General features: G+C 42.3%; 1 protein-coding gene across 4 annotated transcripts in view; it reads right to left on the reverse strand.

Annotated features, from left to right (window-relative positions):
* Positions 1-23,121, reverse strand: part of LOC126725809 (mediator of RNA polymerase II transcription subunit 15a) — a 312,712-nt gene that overhangs the window by 146,907 nt on the left and 142,684 nt on the right. For all 4 annotated transcript variants that reach the window (XM_050430742.1, XM_050430743.1, XM_050430741.1 and 1 more), the window contains one exon: positions 16,249-16,323. In XM_050430742.1, the coding sequence (XP_050286699.1) occupies positions 16,249-16,323 (75 nt within the window). The remainder of the gene's footprint in view (positions 1-16,248; positions 16,324-23,121) is intronic.

Raw genomic sequence — 23,121 nt, forward strand, 5'->3', positions numbered from 1 at the left:
TTCTTGAAAATGAAATTCCTCCTAATTCGAAGGGGATATCGTTCATAATTCAATGTACTCTAAGCCATTCACATTCGTTGTGGCTGGATTCGTAAGGTCTACTTCGTAAAAATGCCCAAAAATAGCTCTTTTACCTGAAAAATAATGAAATAATATTTTTAATTAGGATTTTTATGTTTTCTTGATATTTCATTCGCTTCAACTTCGATTTTGGCCTGCGAATTATCTTTTTGAAGAAAATTTTAGGATATTTAATACGAAAAAAATTTATCTCAATTGAATGGTCATTTTGTTTGGTCAACTTTTTTACTAATCCTAATTAGGGTTAGTCAACATTGGTCAAACTTAGCCAAAAATGGCAAATTTGGGATTTTGAACCCTTATGTTATTAAAATGGTTTTATCCAAGACTTTTTTTTTTTTTTTTTTTGAAAATTGGTTTTATCCAAGACTTGATTGATAAAAAAAAAAAAAAAAAAAAAAAAAAAAAAAAAAAAAAAAAACATTTTTTCATGTAATTCCTTATTACATGAATACGGTATCACTATATAGAATAATGGCTACCTTAAACTTTGTTCTTATTTGGATATTTAGGGAAATCTAGTTTGCCATGATTTAGGTAATTTTTTGGCTAAACTTTTTTTTTTTTTTTTTTGGTCAATCTATGAGGAAACACCCTTCGGGAATTTGCTAAATTTAAGGATTTGGTCAATCAACACTAAGGTCAAATTGCTTTTTCATGGTGCTGAAAGATAGCCCATGATTTTGGTTAAATAGAGCATTTCAATTAGGTTTTTTTTTTTTTTTTTTTTTTTTTTTTTTTTGGGTGTGTTTATGGTTGTGGATACCAGATTTTTTTGATAGAAAGAATTTTCACTAATCCATTGTCCTCCCAAAGATGCCTTTTTTTTGTATGTGCATTTGTGGCACTAGGGTGATGTGTGTATCTTTACTTATTAATTTTAAGAATCACCATTAACTATTGGATTTTTAGGTGTGATTGCTCACCCATTGTCTAATTAATTTTAATTACCTAGTTAACCATGGGCCATCCTAGCTAATAAGGGAGGATAAAGTTTCGAACCAAAGATTCTTAGACTCAAAAGCTCGGTTATGTGTGTGGAAGGTGTTAAGCACCACACAACGTCTATTTAAAGGATAATTCTTCATTTTGATTATAATCTCAATAACTCACATTGTAGAAAATAACTATGAAACTTGGAATTTGTTTTTGAAAAAAGATTTATTTACATAGAATATATACAAGTAACATGTGAGGATACTTATAATTATTTATGTGGATATTATCTACTATGTTGCAAGCTAACATGTGAATATTACGTAGCAAATATAGCATATGAGAAATTTAAAGGACTTAAGTGTAATTGTGTTCCATTTCTCCTTTAAAAGTAATTTGAAGCAATATTTATTCTTCAAGAATCATTCTCATGTTAAAACAACATCAACCCAAAATAATTTGTTTAGGAAAGGTAAAAAAATGTTGACTTGATTGGATGCTATTAGCTCAATTGATGTGAACTATTGAGAAGTTGCACTTTCTCAAAAATCATTTTTGAAAAAGAAATTTTTAAGAATTATTTGTTCTTTGATTTCTTCTGTTTTGTTTAGTTTATATGCATCCCTTAGCATCTATTTAAGATAGTTTTTACATATTTAGGTTAGTAGTCAATAAGATAACATGTTTTTGTAGCTTTGTCAGTTCAATTACATTATTAGCGTTTGAATGCTTAGTTGAACACATGAACATGCATAACAATAGTATCATGCATTTGATGAATATGTGTAGTGGTGATGATGCAGTGAGGTAAGTAAGATAAGTACATGCATTGCAATATTAACATGCATATATGATATGAGAACAATTTGGTGAACATGTGATGAATATGCAATGGTATGATGAACATGAATGGTTGATGATGCTTACTGCCCTTGGATGATATGAGATGTTTGTTGTCTTGTAATCATGTTTTGCTACCCATGTGATGATGATGCTAGTTTATATGCTAGCATGATGTAGTATGATGATATGTGTTATACCATGAGATGGAGTATGAGATACCATACTTAGATGAATGTTAGGATATATGTTTAGATGAGATGAAGATGTCATGTTTGGGTGATATGATGAATGCTGCAATGTGATATGCCAAGCCTAGATGCATGCTAAGGTGTATGATTAGATATATGTTAGGATAAAACTATTATGTGTGTGCGTGTGCATGTGTGATAGGATAGCCTAATAGAGGACCCTTTGATGGAATTATGATATAAAATACAATAAGTAGAGGTCGACCCACAGGTTAGGCAAAGTTGGATGCTTAACACCTTCCCATCTCTATACCTTAACTCTGAACCAAGGAAGTTGATTCCGTATTGTACCAGCTGGTATAGCTGATATTTTCCGTTCCGATACCTCCACCGGTACAGAAACATGGTTGTTTCATTCCGGTTTAAATACTAGCCATACCGGGAAAACACATACCGGACCGAAACAAGAAAAAGAAGGAAAAAAAAAAAAAAAAAACGTTCTCACTCTCTTATCTCTCCACTAACCGACGTCACTCACAATTTCTTAAACTCATAGCTCATGGTCTTTCCTCCCTCAAATTCCAAAACTTCTTGACATGCAAAACCGGCGTTCTCTTTTTCACTTTCAGATTTACTTTCTCTTTCCTCTTTCTTGGTTGTGTCCAACTTAAGCCCAATAGCCTGAATTTCAGCTTCTTTAAACACCCAATAAATTTGACAGCTTGCAAAAGTTATGTATAAAGTCAAAAGCAACTTTCATATGTTAGATTTTTTTCATTTTTTTAATTATTTCCTAGCCCCTAAAAACTGTCAAAAGTCCTCTCAAATGTCAATTGTTCTATTTTTTATTTAAGCCCTCAGTTAGTTCACGTGTGAAAGGTAAGCTTAGTATTTTAAATTTAACTTGATTTTTAATTCTTTTTATAGATATAGATGTATAGACTTGGGATTGTGTTGGGTTTAAGATTACAAATTTGTCTAATCTATGAATTTATATTGTAGGGTCACAATTTGGAGCCTTGGCCTAATGAACCAAATACAATAAATTTGTAGAGAATGGGTCAAAGAACTAGGTCCTAATGAGTTGGGCAATGGCTAGTATTGAATTGCATGATGATCAAACAATAAAGGATGCTAATATCAATAGACTTTCAGTCCGAGGAGGTTAAACCTATACATAATGATCACTCTTGGATATCAGAGTGATTTAGATTGCTATAATTTTTTTCTCTCTCTATTTTCCGATCCCCATTTCATGGAGGGTCTCTCACATTATATAGCCCCCTTTTGGGCCATCTTGATCCTACGTTTGTTGATCATCTGAGTCCCTATTTGAGTGCCCGTCCCATCAGACACCCCTTTCAGCCTTCTATGAGTTATGGTAGCCAAGGTAGCACTGTTCAGAGGTCTTCTCCACATAAATGCGGCCAGAAAAGTAGCTGCAATGCATTTAATGCGGTGGTAGCAGTTTTTCCTTAGATATTTTGAGTTTCATTCTTTCTCATATGTTCGTGAGGTGCATTCCTATCACTAGAGCCTTTTGGAGGGTCACTCTAATTGCTAGAGTACACACTTGAGCTACATTCGTCGCATCCGAGAAGGTATTCCTCCTTAGATCACCTTACAATCATTCCCTGCTTGTGAGACTTTAACTGGGGATCATTTAACAATTATTTACCTTTCCTCGGACTTGTCAATTGTCCTGGGTGAAACCCAAAGCCCAATAAATGATTTTGGACCCTTACCCCTACAATAGCTCCTCAAAATTTCGGTTTTTCCCTCTTATCCGAGGAGAAAAAGTGGGTTTTTGATTTTTAAGGTATAAGACCTACTAATTCTTTGATTCACATGTGTGGGAATGCGGTTTTTCGCACCTCATAATTGTCACTGATGCTTCGTAGCCCACGAGGCGCCATTAATTATTCCAGGCGGCTTTATGTCCCCCGCATCCCGTGAGGCACTAATCCAACGGTTGACATTTCTCCTAGAATTTTGAGTGGGAGTATTCCCACTTACTCTCTCCCTCTATATAAAGCCTTGAGGGAAATTATTTTCCTCTTTTCTTCAAAAACCTCTAAGTTCTGCAGAGAATCCCAACGCCTCGCCTTACAAAACACTCTAAATTCCTGAGTCTCCATAACTATTTCTTGAAAGAAGTCTTCGTAAATCTTTTTAGAAGTTTCAGAGATTTAGCATACGCGTTCCCGTAAGTCTTTCATTTCTTTATATTCTTCTTTTTCTTCTCGGCCTTCTTCCTCGGCCTTTTTCTTTTTAGAAACCTTTCTCTACGTCATTTCTGGTCACTTAGATGGGTAGGTTCAAGCACCTAGTAGATTCTCCGGTCGGTATGGAGGGGTTTTAGGGCCAGATACCATATCCCACAAGGAGTGGGTTTAGAATATTACCCTTCGGACTGAATACTCACTGACAGATAGACGGGTTAAGTCGTCATTCCTATGATTGCTTTTATAAAGGGAGGAATGACGCTTCCCATGGGTAGGATAACCAGGGATTATTTGCTTAACCACAGATTGACCCCCTACCAGTGCGCCACCAATATGTTCCAAGTTTTAGGGTGCGTAGATGCTCTAAACGACCAGATGAATCTTGGCCTCACATGGCATGACGTTACTCCTTTGTACGAGTGCCACTCCCTTTCCGAGGGATATTACCTCAAATCTCGGTCCAACGAGGTGAGGTTGATATCTTGCCTCCCTAAGTCCAACAAAGGCTTGAAGGACGATTATTTGGTCGTTTCCGAGGAATGGCATAATGGTCTTCATTGCCTAGTTAGGGCAGGAACACTAGGTGAGGTACTCTAGGATCAGGTCCCTCAGTCGGGATTTTAGTCTTCTGAGCTTTCCCTTTGCCTGCTTTTAGTTATTTGTTTTCTCGAATTTGCCACAATTTCCCTTTCAAATGTTTTGCAGATAAGATTACGTCGCCCCGAAGATCAGTTTGGTCAATGTTCAAGCTTTCAATTCGTCCTAAGGTCGGAGATTTTTGTGAGTGAAGACAGATAATTGCGGGCTGCTCATCTGATTTTGGACAACGAGCCGCTATCTCGTATCTTCCAGGACATAGGCTAAGCAATAAGGGCCAGGAGTCCCAGATTGGCTTGGATTGACGTCTCCAAGCCGGGATTTTTGGCTCAGAGAGGCCTTCCACCCGTTCAGCCGTCCGTTCAGCTTGTTCTTCAAAGGGTAGCCATTCCAAGAGAGGAGATAGATTCTACTCACTCATCCCTTGAAGCTGAGATTGACCAATTTCATTTTAACGAGGAAGGTGAAGTGTCGACAAGGCCAGTAAAGCTCTCAGACTCTAATGCTGATCTTGATTGATTCTCCACGGCACATTCTCTGAGGTTGATAGTTGCCTAGATCGATACTAGCCAAGAAATCGAAGAGGAAGGCATGGATCTGAAGCAAAGGTCCAGTTAAAAGGCTTGATAGCCAATAGGAACAAGGGACAAACCTTTAGAGATGTCCCTAAGGTACAAGTTCCTGCCAGCCTCCCTCCTCCTCCCCCACCTCCTACCTTCTCCCCTGTCTCCCACTGACCTCGGGTTGTAGGCTAATCCAAATCTGAGGAGGAAAAGGACAATTGATGATTTGGAGGAGGGTGAGGTCAGTCCTTAGAAGGGGGTCAAGTAGTAGAAGAAGGCCAAAGAGCCTAAGGATAAAAGGGCCAAGTTCGCGAACAAGCTGAGATGAGGTTGTAGTGCGAAAGGGGCAGTGTACTTGGTCCCCTCAGCTTGAGCTAGATGGTGCTCCCATTTCTTGGGACACCACTCTTTGGGAGTCCCAGAGGGGACAGGTTATATACCTCACCGAGGCCTTACAATAGCTCCTTCTCCTCCCCCGAGATATGGATGGGCTCAAGACTACCAGGCAGCCGGACCTCTTTATGTCATTGAAGAGAGACCTTGCGATGGTAAACCAAACATCCTTCATCGTATAAATTTTAGACTCTATGTTCACTTACATGTTGCGCACATTTTAATAACCCTTCCACTACCTTTATACAGGTTACCCAGCAAATCTATATGGTCGAGGAGTGGGTTAGGAATGCCCGAGAGGAGGTGAACACTGAGGTCCAGTCTCGCCTTGCGGCTGAGAAAGTTGTTGGAGTCCTTAGGCAAGAGAAGGAGAGCTTGTCTGAGAAGGTTAAAGAAGCTATCCAAGCTCGTGATAGTGCCAAGGCAGGCCTGAAGACCACGAAAAGGCAGGCTGAGGATATGTGCTAGAAGTTGCACGTAACAGAGATAAATCTAGCCACCAAAAAGCAATCAGTCCTAGATCTCAAGGCGGAGCTGTAGAAAGCCAAGGAGGCAACTCGGGTGGCCAGGGAGAACAGGCTGACGGAGAACAAGCTGAGGCTGCGGTGAAGGCATTCTATGAGCGTGGGGTGCTGGACACAGAGAACCGGTTGACGGAGGAGGTGGCTGTAGTTTGCAGGGATTACTGCACCGAGTCTTGGGGAATGGTGATGGACCGGGTGGGAGTCCCTGCAGACTCCGAGCTGAGGAGGGCTGAGAATATCTTCTTCCCAGAGGATATTCGAGAGATTCCTGAGTCGGACCCTCCTTTTGAGAAGCTCATTTCTGCTCAGGCCTCCCTTCCTGACACCGACGTTCCTGAGGGGGCAAGAGTGGATAAGGAAGCTCAGCCGTCAACGAAAGATAAGCCCTCCGAGGACTCCCTCACAATCAGGGATGTAGTCTCGTAGGCCAAGGATGTGGAATCTAAGTCCAAAGCTGATGGTGCTCATTCCGAGGCTACTGATCCCAAGAAAGATCCCCTCAAGGACAAGGCCTAGAATTCTAGATGTAGGATTTTCTTTTGTAGCTCTATTTTTGTTTTCCATTCTTGTGGCTTCTGCCACTGCTTGTGATATAAATTTCCTTCAAATTAATGAATGAACTTTTTCTTCTATTCCTTGGGTTTTTATTTTCATTGCTTTTAATTTTACTGTTATTATAAATGAGCCTAGACAGTTATTGCTCCATTTCCAACAATAATTCATTATTGGCATTTCAAGAAATCTAACTAAGTGTCAGCAAGATAGAGATATTTTACATTCGTAATACGAATTAACTCTTACTTAGTGAATGTTGGATCTGAAGGGAGTAAGTAATATACCTTGTAACTAACGTTCTGTCTAACATTTATAAAGGTGTTCTTTGAGTGTCAAAAGTAGTTAATTTCCCCTTAGCTTGTGGTCCGAGGAGCCATGCAGGGTTTAGGTTCTGTTTAACACTTGACCAGATGTCAAAAGTTATTAATTTCCCCTAAGCCTGTGGTTCGAGGAGCTATACAGGGCTTAGATTCTGTTTAACACTTAAGTAAATGTCAAAAGTTATTAATTTCCCTTAAGCCAGTGGTCCAAGGAGCCATGCAGGATTTAGGTTCTATTTAACACTTGAGTAAATGTCAAAAGTTGTTAATTTCCCTTAAGCCCATGGTCTGAGGAGCCATACAGGACTTAGGTTCTGTTTAACACTTGAGTAAATGTCATAAGTTATTAATTTCCCCTAAGTCTGTTGTCCGTGGAGTTATGTAGGGCTTAGGTTCTATTTAACACTTGAATAAATTTCAAAAGTTATTAATTTCTCCTAAACCTGTGGTCCGAGGAGCCATGCAGGGCTTAGGTTCTATTTAACACTTGAGTAAATGTTAAAAGTTATTAATTTCCCCTAAGCCTGTGGTTCAAGGAGCCATGCGAGATTTAGGTTCTATTTAATACTTAAGTAAATTGAGAGACAAGAAGCACGATGCCTTTATACAACAAAAGAACTTATTGAGAAAGGAAATTTTCATTAATAATAGTACATTTTCAGGTTGTTTACATTCCAAGGGCGTGGTATTACATGCTCATATAAATCTTCTAGAAAATATACCCCTATACAAGCCACTGAGGTGATGCGATATGGTCATTCCCAATTTGGTCCTAGCTTTCCCCATGCTGGGTTTTTTGCAGTGCCCAAAACTTTCCTCAACACTAAGTCACCAGGCACTAGTGGCCTTAGCTTTACTTTGGCATCATAATCTTGCTTGAGTTTGTGTTGGTAGTATGCCAATTGGACCATTTCCCTTTCCCTTCTTTCTTTAATAAGATCTAAGCTTTTCTCTAGCCGCTAATTGTTGCTGCTCAGACAAAATGAGCTGGTTTTTAGTGTTGGAAAGCCTCTTTCTAAAGGAATAACATCCTTGGCCCCGTAAGTCATCGAAAAGGGGGTCTCTCTTATTGATCTGCGAGGTGTGGTTCGATACATCCACAAGACGTGTGGCAGTTCTTCTACCCATCTTCCCTTCGCGTCATCTAATCTCTTCTTAAGTCCGTTCACTATGACCTTGTTAACAGCCTCGGCTTGCCCATTCCCCAAGGAGTAGGCTGGGGTGGAATATCTATTAGTGATTCCCAATTCGCAACAGTATCTCCTAAAGGCCTTACTATCGAACTGAAGACCATTGTCCGAGATGAGGGATTGAGGGACCCCAAACCGAGTAACAACGTTTTTCCAGATGAAGTTTTTGGCGTCTACATCTCTAATGTTCGATAAAGGTTTAGCTTCAACCCATTTAGTAAAGTAGTCAGTGCCGACAAGGAGATATCTTTTGTTCCCTGCCCTTGGGAAAGGGCTCGACGATATCCAAGCCCCACTGAGAAAATGGCCAAAGGCTAGACAGTGGATTGAGGATCCCTCCTAGTTGATGTATGTTTGGCACAAACCTCTGACACTGGTCACACTTCTTCACATATTCATGTGCTTCTTTATGCATGTTTGGCCACTAGTAGCCTTGGGTGATGGCCTTATGAGATAAGGACCTGCCTCCTGTATAGCTTCCACAAATCCCTTCGTATAATTCCTCCAAGATTAGTTCTGAGGTCTCAGGGTGTGCGTAGAGCAAGTATGGTCCAAAAAAGGAACGTTTATATAGCTTCTGGTCCTCGGATAACCAAAACCGAGGAGCTTTTCTCCATACCTTTTCAGCCTTGGTCTTCTCTTTGGGCAAGATGTTTTTTTTCAGAAACAGTACTAGAGGGTCCATCCAGCTAGGTCCCATTCTGACCTGGTGGACATGGATGACTTCTCTCTTCATCACTGAGGGTTTGTATAAATCTTCTACAAGGATGACCTAGGGTAAACTTTGAGCCAAGGAGGCGGCGAGCATGACCAAGGAGTTGGCATGTGTGTTTCCACTTCTAGGAATATACAGTAAGCTAAAAGAATCGAAATGTGACTGCAGGCGTTTAATTTGGTCTAAGTATCCTTGCATTCTTTTGTCTCTTGCTTCTAATTCCCTATTCACTTGGCCAATGACCAGTCTTGAGTTCGAGAACATGTTTAATGCTTTCCGCCCAGTTTCTGAACCATGGACATCTCATCCAATAGGGCCTCATAGGCACGACCATACATAACATAGAAATCACACTTGGAAAGGGTGGACAATTAGCTAGAGCAGTAGGTGCTGTAGCGAAACTGATTGCAAAAGAGGGGAAATCGGCCACATTAAAATTACTTTCTGGGGAGGTCCGTTTGATATCCAAAAACTGCTCAGCAACAGTCGGCCAAGTGGGTAATGTCAGCCTTATTATTCGTGGCCGAAAAACCCAATCTTAGTGATTTTTCGATGGTAATCCTTTCAGGGGAAATCAGAACTAGCCCCACTCCGGAGCCCCTTTGGTTTGTTGCGCCATCCACATATACTTTCCAGCATGTGGGCCCTTGTAGAGAGATTGTGCGAACTGATTTTTCATTTATGTCTTACGTCTTTGCTTCTTCTTTTAACGAGGGTTCAGTGAATTCAGCCACCAAATCTGCGAGGACTTGGCCCTTAACGGAGGTACGAGGCATGTACCTGATGTCAAAAGCCCCTAGAATCGTGCCCCACTTAGCAATTCTCCCTATATAATCAGCATTTCGAAGTATGGACCTGAGTGGAAGCTAGGTTAGAACGATAACTATGTGTGCCCAGAGGTAATGGGGAAGCTTTCATGTAGCTTGAACCACCGCTAGGATAGCCTTTTCTAGTGGTAAGTAATGGATCTCGGCTTCATGTAACGATTTGCTCATGTAATAAACTGGTCGTTGTACGCCGTCGTCCACTCGTATTAGCACTAGGCTTATTGCATGATGGGCCATAGCGATGTAGGCAAACAAGACTTCATCGGCCGTGGGACTGGACATGATTGGTGGTCGAGACAGATATTCTTTAAGTTGTTGGAAGGCTAAAGCACACTCCTCGATCCACTCAAATCCCTTCCATTTATTCATCAAGAGGAAGAAGGGTCTGCACCTATCTGTCAACCAAGAAATAAAACGGTTTAAGGCCGTAATCATGCTGGTAAGCCTTTGGACCTCCTTGGGATTCCGAGGCGGTTGCAAGTTGTTGATAGCCCTGATTTGATCAGGACTGACCTTGATCCCTCTATGGGTCATCATATAGCCCAAGAATTTTCCCAATCCGACCCCAAATGGACATTTGGATGCGTTGAGATGCAGCTTGTGTCTCTTTAGAATTTCAAAGATGTCCCTGAGGTCTCTCACGTGCTCGGACACCACCTTACTCTTTACCACCATGTCATCTATATAGACTTCAATGCTCTTATCCAGCTGCGGCTCAAACATTCTGGTCATCGTTCTCTGGTAGGTGGACCCGGTGTTTTTCAAACCAAAAGGCATTACCTTGTAATGGTAGTTTTCAATGGGAGTGACAAAAGCTGTCTTTTCTTGATCATCTGTGACCAGTGGTATTTGATGATATCCTTGAAAGGCATTTAAGAAGCTCATCTGAGGATGGCCTATGGTCGCATCTACCAACTAATCTATCCGAGGCATAGGAAACGGATCTTTCGGGTAGGCTTTATTCAGATCCGTGAAGTCTACAAAGACTCGCCATTTTCCGCTCTTCTTCTTTACCACTACAGTATTGGCCAACCACTTAGGGTAAAAAACTTCCTTGATAGCCCCTGCTTTTTTAAGCTTTATCACCTCGTCCCTAACAGAGTAGGCGTCGAGGTGGTTGCTTCTTGGGAGTAACAGATGGGTTAACATTTAGATGGTGGCAGATGAAGCTCGGATCAACCCCTGGGGCCTCGTAGGCGTCCCACGCAAATACATCCACGTTTTCTCTGAGAAACCCAATTAGCTCTTTCCTTTCTTGGGGAGGTAGTTCCAAGCCGACTTGAAAGAATTTTTCAGGATCAATGCCAATAGCAACCTTTTCTAGATCCTTACATTTTGCCTCCTCGATTGATTCATTACCGGGCAATGCTGGGGTGGCTGATTGTTATAAGCCCCTTTCAGTGAAGGTCGAGGACTCAACATTGGGTTGGCGTGAGATGGCAGCCACCATGCATTATCTGGCCATGGTCTAATTCCCTACAATCTCTTTAACTTGGCCCCCCGACGGGTACTTCACCTTCTGGGGCAGGGTAGAAGAGACAGCTCCTAAGGCATAAAGCTAAGGTCTAGCCACAATAGCTATGTAGGGTGAAGAAGCGTCAACCACAATGAAATCCTCCTCCACCATGTCCGAACCAGTTTGTATGGGCAGTCTAATTTGGCCTCTTGGTGTAACGATCTTTCCCTCGAAGTTTACCAGAGGTGAATCGTACGTTGTTAGGTCCTCGGGTTTTAAATTTAGCCCCTTGTACAGGTCGGGGTACATTACCTCCACAGCACTGCCCTAGTTTACCAGCACTCTTTTCACATCATATCCCCCGATTCTGAGTGTGACTACCAGAGCATTGTCGTGGGGTTGGATGGTTCCGATCTTATCTTTGTCTGAGAAGCCTAGCACCGGTGGGGCTTCTTTTTTGGACTCCCGATTGTCGTCCTCGGTGGATAGCCGAGTTACAGACATCACTCTAGAAGGACAAGAGCTGGTCCTTCCCGGAGCAGCAAGAATGACATTTATCGTGCCTAAGGGAGGTCTTAAGTAGGTGTCTCCTCGGGGCTCCAGATTCGCCTGCCCCTGTTGACTACTGGAATGATGTAAGAGGTGCCTTAGTTTTCCCTCTCAGACCAGCTAGTCCAAGTGATTCCTTAAGTTCCTGCAGTCCTTGGTGGTGTGCCCTAGTTCGTGGTGGTATCGACAATATAGGTTTTAATTGCGCTTCATGGGGTCTCCTGCTATCTTATTTGGCCATTTGAAGAATGGCTCGTTCTTGATCTTCTCTAGAACCTGATCTACTGGATCCCGGAACATGGCATTAACTGCCTGCACATCGACAAATCCAGGTTGCCCTAAAAGTCCCTTATTGGTCGGTTGTTGTTATTAAATCGGTCTGACCTGAAGTTCCTCCTCTCTCGAGGGACAATCTTCACTTTACCTTTACCCAACTGCTAGTCTTCTTCAACCTTTTTATACTTGTCGATCCGGTCCATAAGTTGGCACAGGCTGGTGACAGGCTTTCCTGTTAAGGATTTTCTTAAACCATGCTCAATTAGGAGGCCGCTCTTAAAAGTGCTGATGGCGATGTCATCAAAGTTACCCTCTATCTCATTGTACATCTCCTAGTATCTGTCCAAGCAGGCTTTCAGGGTCCCCTCTTCTCGCATGGACAAAGACAGTAGAGAATCCAAGGGAACCCTGCTACTTGGGATGAAGCAAGAGCCAAAGACTTGGGTTAGCTGCTTAAAGGAACCTACGAAATTTGGCTTGAGGCCATCAAACCATCTCATCGCCATTGGTCCCAAACTGGACAGAAATACTTTGCATATTAAAGCCTCATCCTTGGAATGGACGGCCATCCTCTGGTTAAACTGGCTTACATGCTCTACGGGGTCCGTTCAACCATTGTACATGGTGAAAGTAGGTTGATGGAATTGCTGAGGGAGCTTAGCCCTTTCTATCTTGCGTGTGAAGGGTGACTTAGAGATCCAATCCAAGGCCTTGCTCATGGCGTCGTTCATTAGGCCTTTACGGGACAGACTTTTGTGTTTGCGTTTATGGTGGTGCTCTTCCTCATAAGAAAAGGTCTCACTTGGTGGAGTTCTTGACCTTTGCCTATAATTGTCGTCCCTTTTATCACTAGTATCTGAACTAGAAGGGGACCGCTTTCATTGCACACAACGTAGTTTCTTTTTTAAGTTGTCAATCTCTTGCTGCAGGGTTTTGTTACCATCCTGCTTTTGAGATACGTGACTTCTCACCCTAGAATGGCTTCTGCTTGTATGGGTCGTATGTACACTACCCTCTCGATGTTTTTCCTGATCTCTTTCCCGTTTAAGGTTAAGAAAGTTGTCTTGCCGTTGAGAACTTGCAGGCTCTGTTTGGTGTGGACCAGCTTGGTGTGGACTTGATACCACCATGTTTAACCGTTTCACTCACTGAGGCACAAGTTCTTCTCACAGACGGCGCCAATTGTAGGGTCATAATTTGGAGCCCAAGCCCGTATGGAGTCTTGGCCTAATGAGTCCAATACAATAAATTTGTAGAGAATGGGTCAAAGAACTAGGTCCTAATGTGTTGGGCAACGGCTAGTATTGAATTGCATGACGATCAAACACAAATAAAGGATGCTGATATCAATAAACTTTCAGTCCGAGGAGTTTAAACCTATATATAATAATCACTCTTGGATATCAGAGTGATTTAGATTGCTATAATATTTTTTCACTCTCTATTTTCTGATCCCCCTTTCATAGAGGGTCTCTCACATTATATAGCCCCTTTTGGGCCATCTTGATCCTACACTTGTTGAACATTTGAGTCTCTACTTGAGTGCCCGTCCCATCAGACACCCCTTTCAGCCTTCTGTGAGTTGTGGTAGCCAAGGTAGCACTGTTCAGAGGTCTTCTCCACATAAATGCGGCCAGAAAAGTAGTTGCAATGCATTTAATGTGGTGGTAGTAGTTTTTCCTTAGATATTTTGAGTTTCCTTCTTTCTCGTATGTTCATGAGGCACATTCCTATCGCTAGAGCCTTTTGGAGGGTCACTCTAATTGCTAGAGTACACACTTGAGCTACATTCATCGCATCTGAGAAGGTATTCCTCCTCTGATCACCTTACATTCATTCCCTACTTGTGAGACTTTAACTGGAGATCATTTAACAACTATTTGCCTCTCCTTGGACTTGTCTATTGTCCCGGGTGAAGCCCAAAGCCCAATATATGATTTTGGACCCTTACCCCTACATACATATATATATATATATATGGGCTTTAAACACTATATATATATATATATATTTAGCAGTAAACCCGAAACGGTACACCAGTATCGACCGGTATCCGAAATATATCGTACTGTTGGCCAAACCGGTACAGCCTTTAGTACGGTATTAACTCCTTTGCTCTGAACACAAACTCTAAATAGATCAAGCCCTTTACAAGGGGCACAAATATGCTTCCCAAACCTAATCTAGTGGAGACCCTATAAACCCTCCGCCTTTAGTCCACTCGGCAGAGACTTATTTCTTAAAGCATGGTAACCATGCACAGTAAAAGGGAGTCAACTGCCTAGAAGCATTGGCGCCACAATGACCAAGTGTGTAAATCAATGTATAAACCTTCACACACACACACAATCAAGGTATAAAAGAATATACATAATCATCCAAGCACCAAATATCGCATACCCACTAAATACGTAAACACGCCAATATATATTTCAAATGAATCAATACAATACATGCCTAATCTAGAGAGACAAGATTAATCTCATGCCTAAATCATCATGTACATATTCAAAATCACATAAATAGGCTTTAGGAAATGTAAATGTAGAAAATACCCAAAGAGGAATCCATTATAGTGCATGTATTTGCATATGTAAGCACATAGTCATATATGGAAGTATAGAAATAAAAAAAAAAAATCATGTGATTAGTATACTAGTTTTTATATGGAAATAAATACTAATCCCAGTAATCATGTAGAAAACCATATATAAAACATGATAATCACAAAGCAATAAAATGGGTGATATGCTTACTTAAGGGGCAGTTAAGAGGCTCAGACGAATGAAGGCTTAAATGTGTGCTACAATTTTTACGAAAAAAAAAAAAAAAAAAAAAAAAAAAAAAAAAAAAAAAAAAAAAACACATTTTTGTAGTCTAGCCTAAGTTGGAAATGATGAGATGTATTAGTAGTTGATGATGAAATGGATGAGGGAGGGGTGAATATTTAAAGTGGGATGGAGTGGGACTTATAATTTGTTTGGCTGAGGTGAAAACAAGAGGAAGACAAAAGTGGGGGGAAAACTCATTTTCTCTTGTTTGGTTGGGAGTGGAAATTATAGAGAAAATTGGTGGTTTTGAGTATTTTCCACCCGGGCCCACCAAATTACAATCTCTCTAAATCAAAGAGAAAATGAGACTTCAACCATGATTACCAAACTACCCTTCCCTTCACTGTTGAAGTTAAAGTGTAACTACCCATGAGTATTGTTTCGATCAAGCTGCTACGTTAATGTTGCTGTCTTCATCAAGTTGGGTCATTTTAGGCATCAAAACATACATCATTGTTGAGTGATGTTGCATTGCAATTAAAGTTCACCAAAGCTTGTTTTTGTTTTTGTTTCCCATACCCCCCACCAATAAAACAAGGGTCATGCTAACGAGTGCCCTTAAGGCATTGGTTAAAAATTCATTTTAGGAAAGTTTTGACATTACTTTTATGGAAAATGAAAAAAACTATCAAAACATTAATTATTTTTTTCCCCCCCATAAAAACTTTCTTTAACTGGATTCTTAACTAATACCCTAAGGGCACTCGTTAGCATTTCCCACAAATAGAGGCAACATTACGTATCAAGATGTCACAAAAATAACATCTTTAGACACTTTAACAGGAATTACGCATCCATGTCCAAAAGGAAAAAAAAAAAAAAAATTGCACACACACAGATGTATAAACATATATCTATGTTTCTGTATATGTACATATGCATGTAAGTATGCATGTGTGCATATAATCCATGAAGATACGTGAAATAATGATTTTGGTGTAACAAACACAACACTAGAGAGAGAAGCTGGGTGGATTAATATGTAAATAAAACCATGCACATAATTCTTTGATGTTCTTACCTGCATCTGGGGACTTATTACTATTGCCAACAGAGTTGGATGGCAATGCATTGCCTCTAGGATTCTGAGACTTAGTTTCCATTGTAAGCAATTTCAGAGATATTTTTCATAGATAATCTGACTGGCTTGTGGCAGCAGTATAAATCTTTTCCTCAAACCTTATAGCAATTTTCCTGAGTTCATGTAATCCCTCTTGGCTAGAAACAGGGAGATGCCTCCTCAAAGTTTCCATTCTATACACAAAAGGAGATACTCTTATTATGTTACTAACCATATATGCACAATTAAGCAATTAAAGAAAAAAGTCCCAAGTTGGTAAACTATGCTAACAGTGCAGAAATTAAAGCAACAAAATGTGAAAAGAAACCACATAAAATTTCATGAAATTTTTTTTTTTTTGATAAGTAAATAAAATTTCATGAAAGTTTAAAAATATGAACAAAAACCCAATATTTTTTTCTCGGAAAAAAAATTAACAGTAGCACTTAATTGTTCAAGGTTCATTATGGAAAATCTGTCAACAGAAAATGTTTTCCTAGTCAACTAACATGATACCCTGCTTTCCATATATTAGACCCCCAAGTGTTCCTCAACAAATTGTGATAAGGATAAAAATAGTGCTTACTCCGTCAGCTTCCTTTGGTAGGTGTCAACAAACGAAGCTCTAATAGGGGCAATGTGAAGAGTCCGCAAGGCGCACCTAAAGGCTGACGCCATCAATAAGCTGACGACAGTAAGGCTGAAGGAGGTAGGATAAAGCTGATGACCCTAATGCAAGTTTACTTGTTGCCCACGATTGCATATATAAGAAAATGTCTTGCCCTTCACGTTTGATGCTACTCAAAGGATTCCTATAAGGAAAGGATCCCGCCAAATACGCCCAAGAAGACTCCTATAAGGAAAAGACTTCTACGCCAAGGAAGAGATATTAGCCCTCTACTACTATAAAAGTCTCAATACCCTCACTAGCCAAGGTACGCATAATTCATCCCTCTCTAGCACTCTAGAGTTGTAGCCAAGGTTCGCATAATTCATCCCTCTCTAGCACTCTAAAGTTGTAAGAATTCTAACTTAACCTTCGGAGGGTACTTGGCTGGCACCGGTGCTCTCTGCAAGGTCTTCTCTTTTGTGTTGTGCAGGTGTTATTTCGAGTGTGCAAGTATCGTGTGGCTCATTGGTGACTTTTTCGGATTCATCAGTTGGCTCTGTTTGTGGGGAGGGATTTGTAAGTCATAGCAAATGCTTCCTGGACAAAGAGTTGCACGGTACTTACTCGATCAATGGCGACCACCAAAAACGTTCATGAAGACGAGCCGCAACCATTTGCTCTCAAGAGACAAGTGCAGACCCTAACTGCGGCCGTGGAATGCCTCACCAAGCAAAACTAGATTTTGGAATAACAACTACGCTGGAAGGCAGGACACGGAGCTTAGGAAGAGGACCAGAAGGGTACCAGTGCCGAGCAACGAGACCGAGAGGGACCGGAGGGTAGTAACGCCCCAAGCAGATCGGAGCGACAAAATGTAAGCCTCTTATCCCTCATGGATGTGACTCCGCCACCTGTTGCCGCAGAGATACAGGCGATAATAGAACAGATGGAAGTTATGATGAACGCCCCCAAGGGACGAGTGTCCAGCGATCTTGACGATCTCGTTAACCGAACTGACTCACTGTTCACCGCTTCCGTCAATTCCTTTCCCCTACCGCATAAGTTTCACATGCCACAGATAGATAGTTACAACAGAGTTAAGGACCCTCTAGATCACCTAGAGACCTTCAAGACCTTGATGCACCTTCAAGGAGTAGCTGATGAAATCATGTGTAGGGCCTTTCCTACGACACTGAAGGGTGCGGTAAGAATTTGGTTCAGCCGTTTGACACTCGGCTCCATTAGCACTTTAAAGGAGCTAAGCGCTCAGTTTACTGCGCACTTCATCGGGGGACATAGGTACAAAAAGTCTACGGCTTGCTTGATAAACATCAGGTAGTGAGAAGACGAGACACTGAGATCCTACATATCGCGCTTCAATAAAGAAGCACTCTCGATTTACGAAGCCGACAATAAGATACTTGTAGCGGTATTCACAAATGGGCTGCGAAAGGGAAAATTCTTGTCCTCCCTATACAAGAACGACCCAAAGACCATGTCAAAAGTACTTTACAGGGCCACTAAGTACATGAATGCTGAAGACGCGCTGCTAGTTCAAGAGGAAAAGCCTAGGAAAAGGGAGAGACAGGAAGACATGTGGCAAGACCAAGGGCGAAAGAAGGCAAGAACAGGAGACCCTAAGCTACCCCGGAAAGCTGAAGGGAGATCCTAACAAGCGATCGAGGGACAAATATTGCCGCTTCCACCGTGACCACGGTCATGACACAGCCAATTGTTACGACTTAAAGCAGCAGATCGATGCCCTTATCAAGCAAGGGAAATTGCAGAAGTTTGTCAGAAAGGAGAGAGTAGATCCACCTCCTCAAGAGCAGCCTTGCCAATGGGATAATGAGCGCCCTAGACCCCCCATAGGAGACATTAGGATGATCATAGGGGGAACAGCAACTATTGGGTCATCAAAGAAGGCCCGCAAGACTTACCTCAGGATGGTCCAGAGCGTCCAGCTGACGAGCTCCGTGCCAAAGATAGCGCGAACAGAAGGCCCCGTCATTGGATTCTCAGAAGAAGATGCGCGACGGCTCCACCACCCGTATGACGATGCGCTTGTTGTCAACATTCGAGTAAGGGACTATAACATGCACCGAGTGCTGGTCGACAATGGTAGCTTGGCGGATATCCTATACTACCTAGAGTTCCAACAAATGGGGATCGATAAAGAACGATTGATTCTGACAAACGCCCCGCTCATCGGCTTTGGAGGAACAAGGGTGTTCCCCTTGGGTGCACTTAGATTATTCGTTATGGTAGGTGACTACCCTCAGTAGATCACCAAGGACGTAACATTCCTAGTGGTCGATTGCTCGTTCGCCTATAATGCTATCATCGAACGACCCACCCTCAACTCGTGGAAGGCTGTAACCTCAACCTACCACCTAATGATTAAGTTTCCTACCTAGTATAGAGTGGGAGAGCTACGCAGAAATCAGGTGGTTGCACGCGAATGCTACGTAGCAATGATGGAAATGGATGACCACCTCCAAGCTATGAACATAGAAGAACACTGCATGGCGATGGAGACTGTAGAGAAGCTTGAAGAAATACTTCTTGACGACTCCAAGCTCGATCGAACAACCAAAATTGGAACCCTCGCTAGTCCCACACTCTGTCAAGCACTCACGACCTGTCTCAGAAGTAATCGGGATGTATTCGCCTGGAGCCACGAAGACATGCCAGGGATAGACCCTTCAATCATGGTACATAGGCTGAATGTGTCGCCCTCCTTCCCACCCATTCGACAGAAGAAGAGGGTATTCGCCCCAAAACGAGATCAGGCCATAGCGGAAGAGGTCCTCAAACTACAGGAGGCAAGTTTCATTAGGGAGATTTACTACCCCGATTGGCTGGCGAACGTAATGATGGTTAAGAAAGCTAGCGAGAAGTGGTGGATGTGCGTGGACTTCACCGACCTTAACAAAGCATGCCCTAAAGATAGCTATCCCCTCCCACGGGTCAACGTTCTAGTAGACTCTATGGCTCGGCACCAGCTATTAAGCTTTCTCGGGTTACAACCAAATCCAAATGCACGAAGCTGATTAGGCTCATTCGTCACTAGCCAAGGCCTCTCCTACTATAAAGAGATGCCATTCGGCCTGAAAAATGAGGGCGCGATGTACCGGAGGCTTATGAACAAAATCTTTGCACAGCAAATTAGGAGGAATGTCCAAGTCTACGTTGACGACATGCTGGTAAAAAGCCGAAGGGAGAAAGATCATTTGGAAGACCTTAGGGAAACATTCGACACCCTTCGTTCTTATAACATGAAGCTCAATCCAGGAAAATGTGTCTTTGGAGTGATGCCGGGAAAATTCCTAGGATTCATGGTGTCTCAAAGGGGCATTGAAGCCAACCCAGACAAGATCCGTGCCATAATGGAGATGGCACCCCTAAGAAATGTGAAGGAAGTACAAAGCCTCAACGGAAAAATAACAGCACTAAATAGGTTCGTGTCAAGGGCAATGGACAAGTGTTTGCCCTTCTTCCGCACTCTGAATAGATCATTCAAGCGGACTGTCGAGTGTCAACAGGCATTTGAGGAGTTAAAAGCCTACCTCTCTTCCCTTTCGCTGCTAAGCCCATCGCAACCAGGAGAAGAGCTTTTCCTCTATCTAGCCATCTCCCTTACTGCCATCAGCGCTGCCTTGGTTAGAGAAGAAGAAAGAGTGCAAAAACCCATGTATTACACCAGCCGGGCGCTTCGTGGTGCTGAAGAAAGATACCCATCCATGGAGAAACTCGCCTTTGCACTAGTTACGGCAGCTCGCAAACTCAATCCATACTTTGAAGCCCATACGGAGATCGTCCTGACCAATAAGCCCCTGCGGCGGGTGATGAGTAACCCTGAAGCCGCAGATTGATTGGCGTTATGGGCCATAGAATTGAGCGAGTTTGACATCCAGTACCACCCATGGACCGCCATCAAAGGGTAGGTTGTCGCGGACTTCATAGCAGAATTCACCCACGACGAAGACAAGGGGGTAGAGGAGTCTCCTCAGTGGAGCATACATATTGACGGATAGTCCAACAGGCAGGCTGGGAGGGCCGACGTCGTACCACTGTCACCCGAAGGAGACACGGTTGAATGTATGATCCATCTCGACTTCCCCACCACCAACAATGAAGCAAAATACGAAGCATTAGTAGTAGGCCTCGACCTCGCCAAAGCAGCGGGAGCCGCGAGCGTGGTCATTTATAGTGACTCTCAGATTGTTACTAACCAAGTAAATGAGACTATGAGTGCAAGGGCGAAAGAATGAAGAGGTACCTGGATCAAGTAAGGAGAAGAGTAGAAAACCTAAAGGCCAAAATCATCCAAATCCCCAGAGGAGAAAATGAGCAAGCCGACCGTCTTGCCAAAGCTGCTTCAGCAGAACATATGATCACCCCTAGTAATATACTCTCTTTTGTTCAGCTTTCTCCACTAATAGATTCCGATGATATACAGGACATAGGCTCTAAAAGTAACTGGACCATGCCATTAGTTTCATACTCAAAGAATGGCATCTTTCTAGATGGGAAGGAGGCCGCGAGAAAGCTGAAGGTCCAGGCAGCAAGATTCGTCTTGATAAAAGATGTCCTGTATAAAAGAGGCTTCTCCCATCCATATTTGAGATGCTTAGTTACAGAAGAGGCGGACTACGTCATGAGGGAAGTACACGAGGGGGTTTGTGGAAACCATTCGGGGTCAAGATCATTAGTACACAAGCTTATGTGAGCAAGGTACTATTGGCCCACCATGTAGAACGACGCCGAGGCTTATGTCAAGACTTACGACAAATGCCAAAGGTTCAACAATATTATTAGACAACCAACTGAAGAATTGACCCCGATGATGGCCCATAGCCGTTTGCTCAGTGGGGATTAAATATTATGGGATCATTCCCTACGACAGTATGATAGCTAAAGTTCCTAGTAGTAGGCATTAATTACTTTACAAAGTGGGTGGAAGCTGAAGCCTTAGCCACCATCATGGAAAGGAATGTATGGAGTTTCATCTGGAGATGCATCGTATGTAGATTTGGCATCCCTAGAGTTTTAGTCTCAGATAACGGGAAGCAATTCGACAATGACTCCTTCCGGGACTTTTGCTCGCAGTTAGGATAAGAAACCACTACTCCTCCCCCGCCCACCCTCAGGCTAACGGACAGGTCGAAGTCACGAACCGATCCTTGCTCAAGATTATCAAGACTCAGCACGAGGGGGCAAAGGATATATGGCCTGAAGAGCTGCCAAGCATACTATGGGCATATAGGACAACGGCAAGGACACCTACAGGAGAGACACCATTTCGATTAACATACGGGAGTGAAGCTATCATCCCGGCCGAAGTCAGAGTCACAAGCTACAGGTACACAACCATGACGAGAGTAAGAACGACGAGGCCATGCGACTATAGCTTGACCTAGTGGACGAAGTCAGGGCAACGACAGAACAAAGGCTTGCACGGTACCAAGACCGCATGGCTAAGCATTACAACTCCAGGGTCCGACACAGAGACTTCTGAGTTTGAGACCTCGTTCTTAGAAGAGTCATGGGTGTTGCTAGGAACCCTACCTAAGGGAAGCTCGGCCCCAATTGGGGAGGACCTTACCGAATCACGTCATGGCAAAGGAAAGACACTTACCACGTGGAGACGTTAGATGGACAAAAGCTGCTGCATACATGGAACATCGAGCACTTGCGGAAGTATTACCAGTAGAGATGGCAACATGAAGACCAACCCCTTTTTTATTTACAGTTCACCATAGCAAATTTTAGTTATACTCCTCAGTTTTATCATTTACTTTAGTTTTTGCAACAATACCTTTTTTCCTTTTAAGCCCTAAGGGTAGGATTTTTTCTTTTTTCGAACTACTTTTTTCTACGAATGCATGGCAATAAGAGGAGTTTATTCAAAATTGACTGAAGTTTCTATCTACAAGTTTGAAGTTCATGAAAACTGGATGACTTTAAGTTTACAAAAGTAGACACTCCCAAGTCCACAAAATAGGCGGCTTCACCCTAAAAAGGATCATGAAGTCCATAAGATGGACAAATTTCTAAGTCCATAAAGTGAACGACCTTAAGTTCACAAAAAGTGGACGATTCAAAGTCCATAAAGTGAACAACCTTAAAGTTCACAAAAAGTGGACGATTCTAAGTCCATAAAATGGATGACCATAAGTTCATAAAAAGTAGACCACTCTAAGTCCATAAAATGGACGACCTAAAGTCCACCAGAAACCAACGACCCTAAGTCCAAAAAAGGGGACGACCTCAGCCGATGATTCCATTAAAATGGACAAGGATATAAAAATGACAATGTCATTAAGTCCATGACATGGATGAAGCTATAAAACCGACGGCCTCATCAAACGGACAAGAC

Source organism: Quercus robur, chromosome 5, assembly GCF_932294415.1.
Source record: "Quercus robur chromosome 5, dhQueRobu3.1, whole genome shotgun sequence".
NCBI lineage: Eukaryota > Viridiplantae > Streptophyta > Magnoliopsida > Fagales > Fagaceae > Quercus > Quercus robur.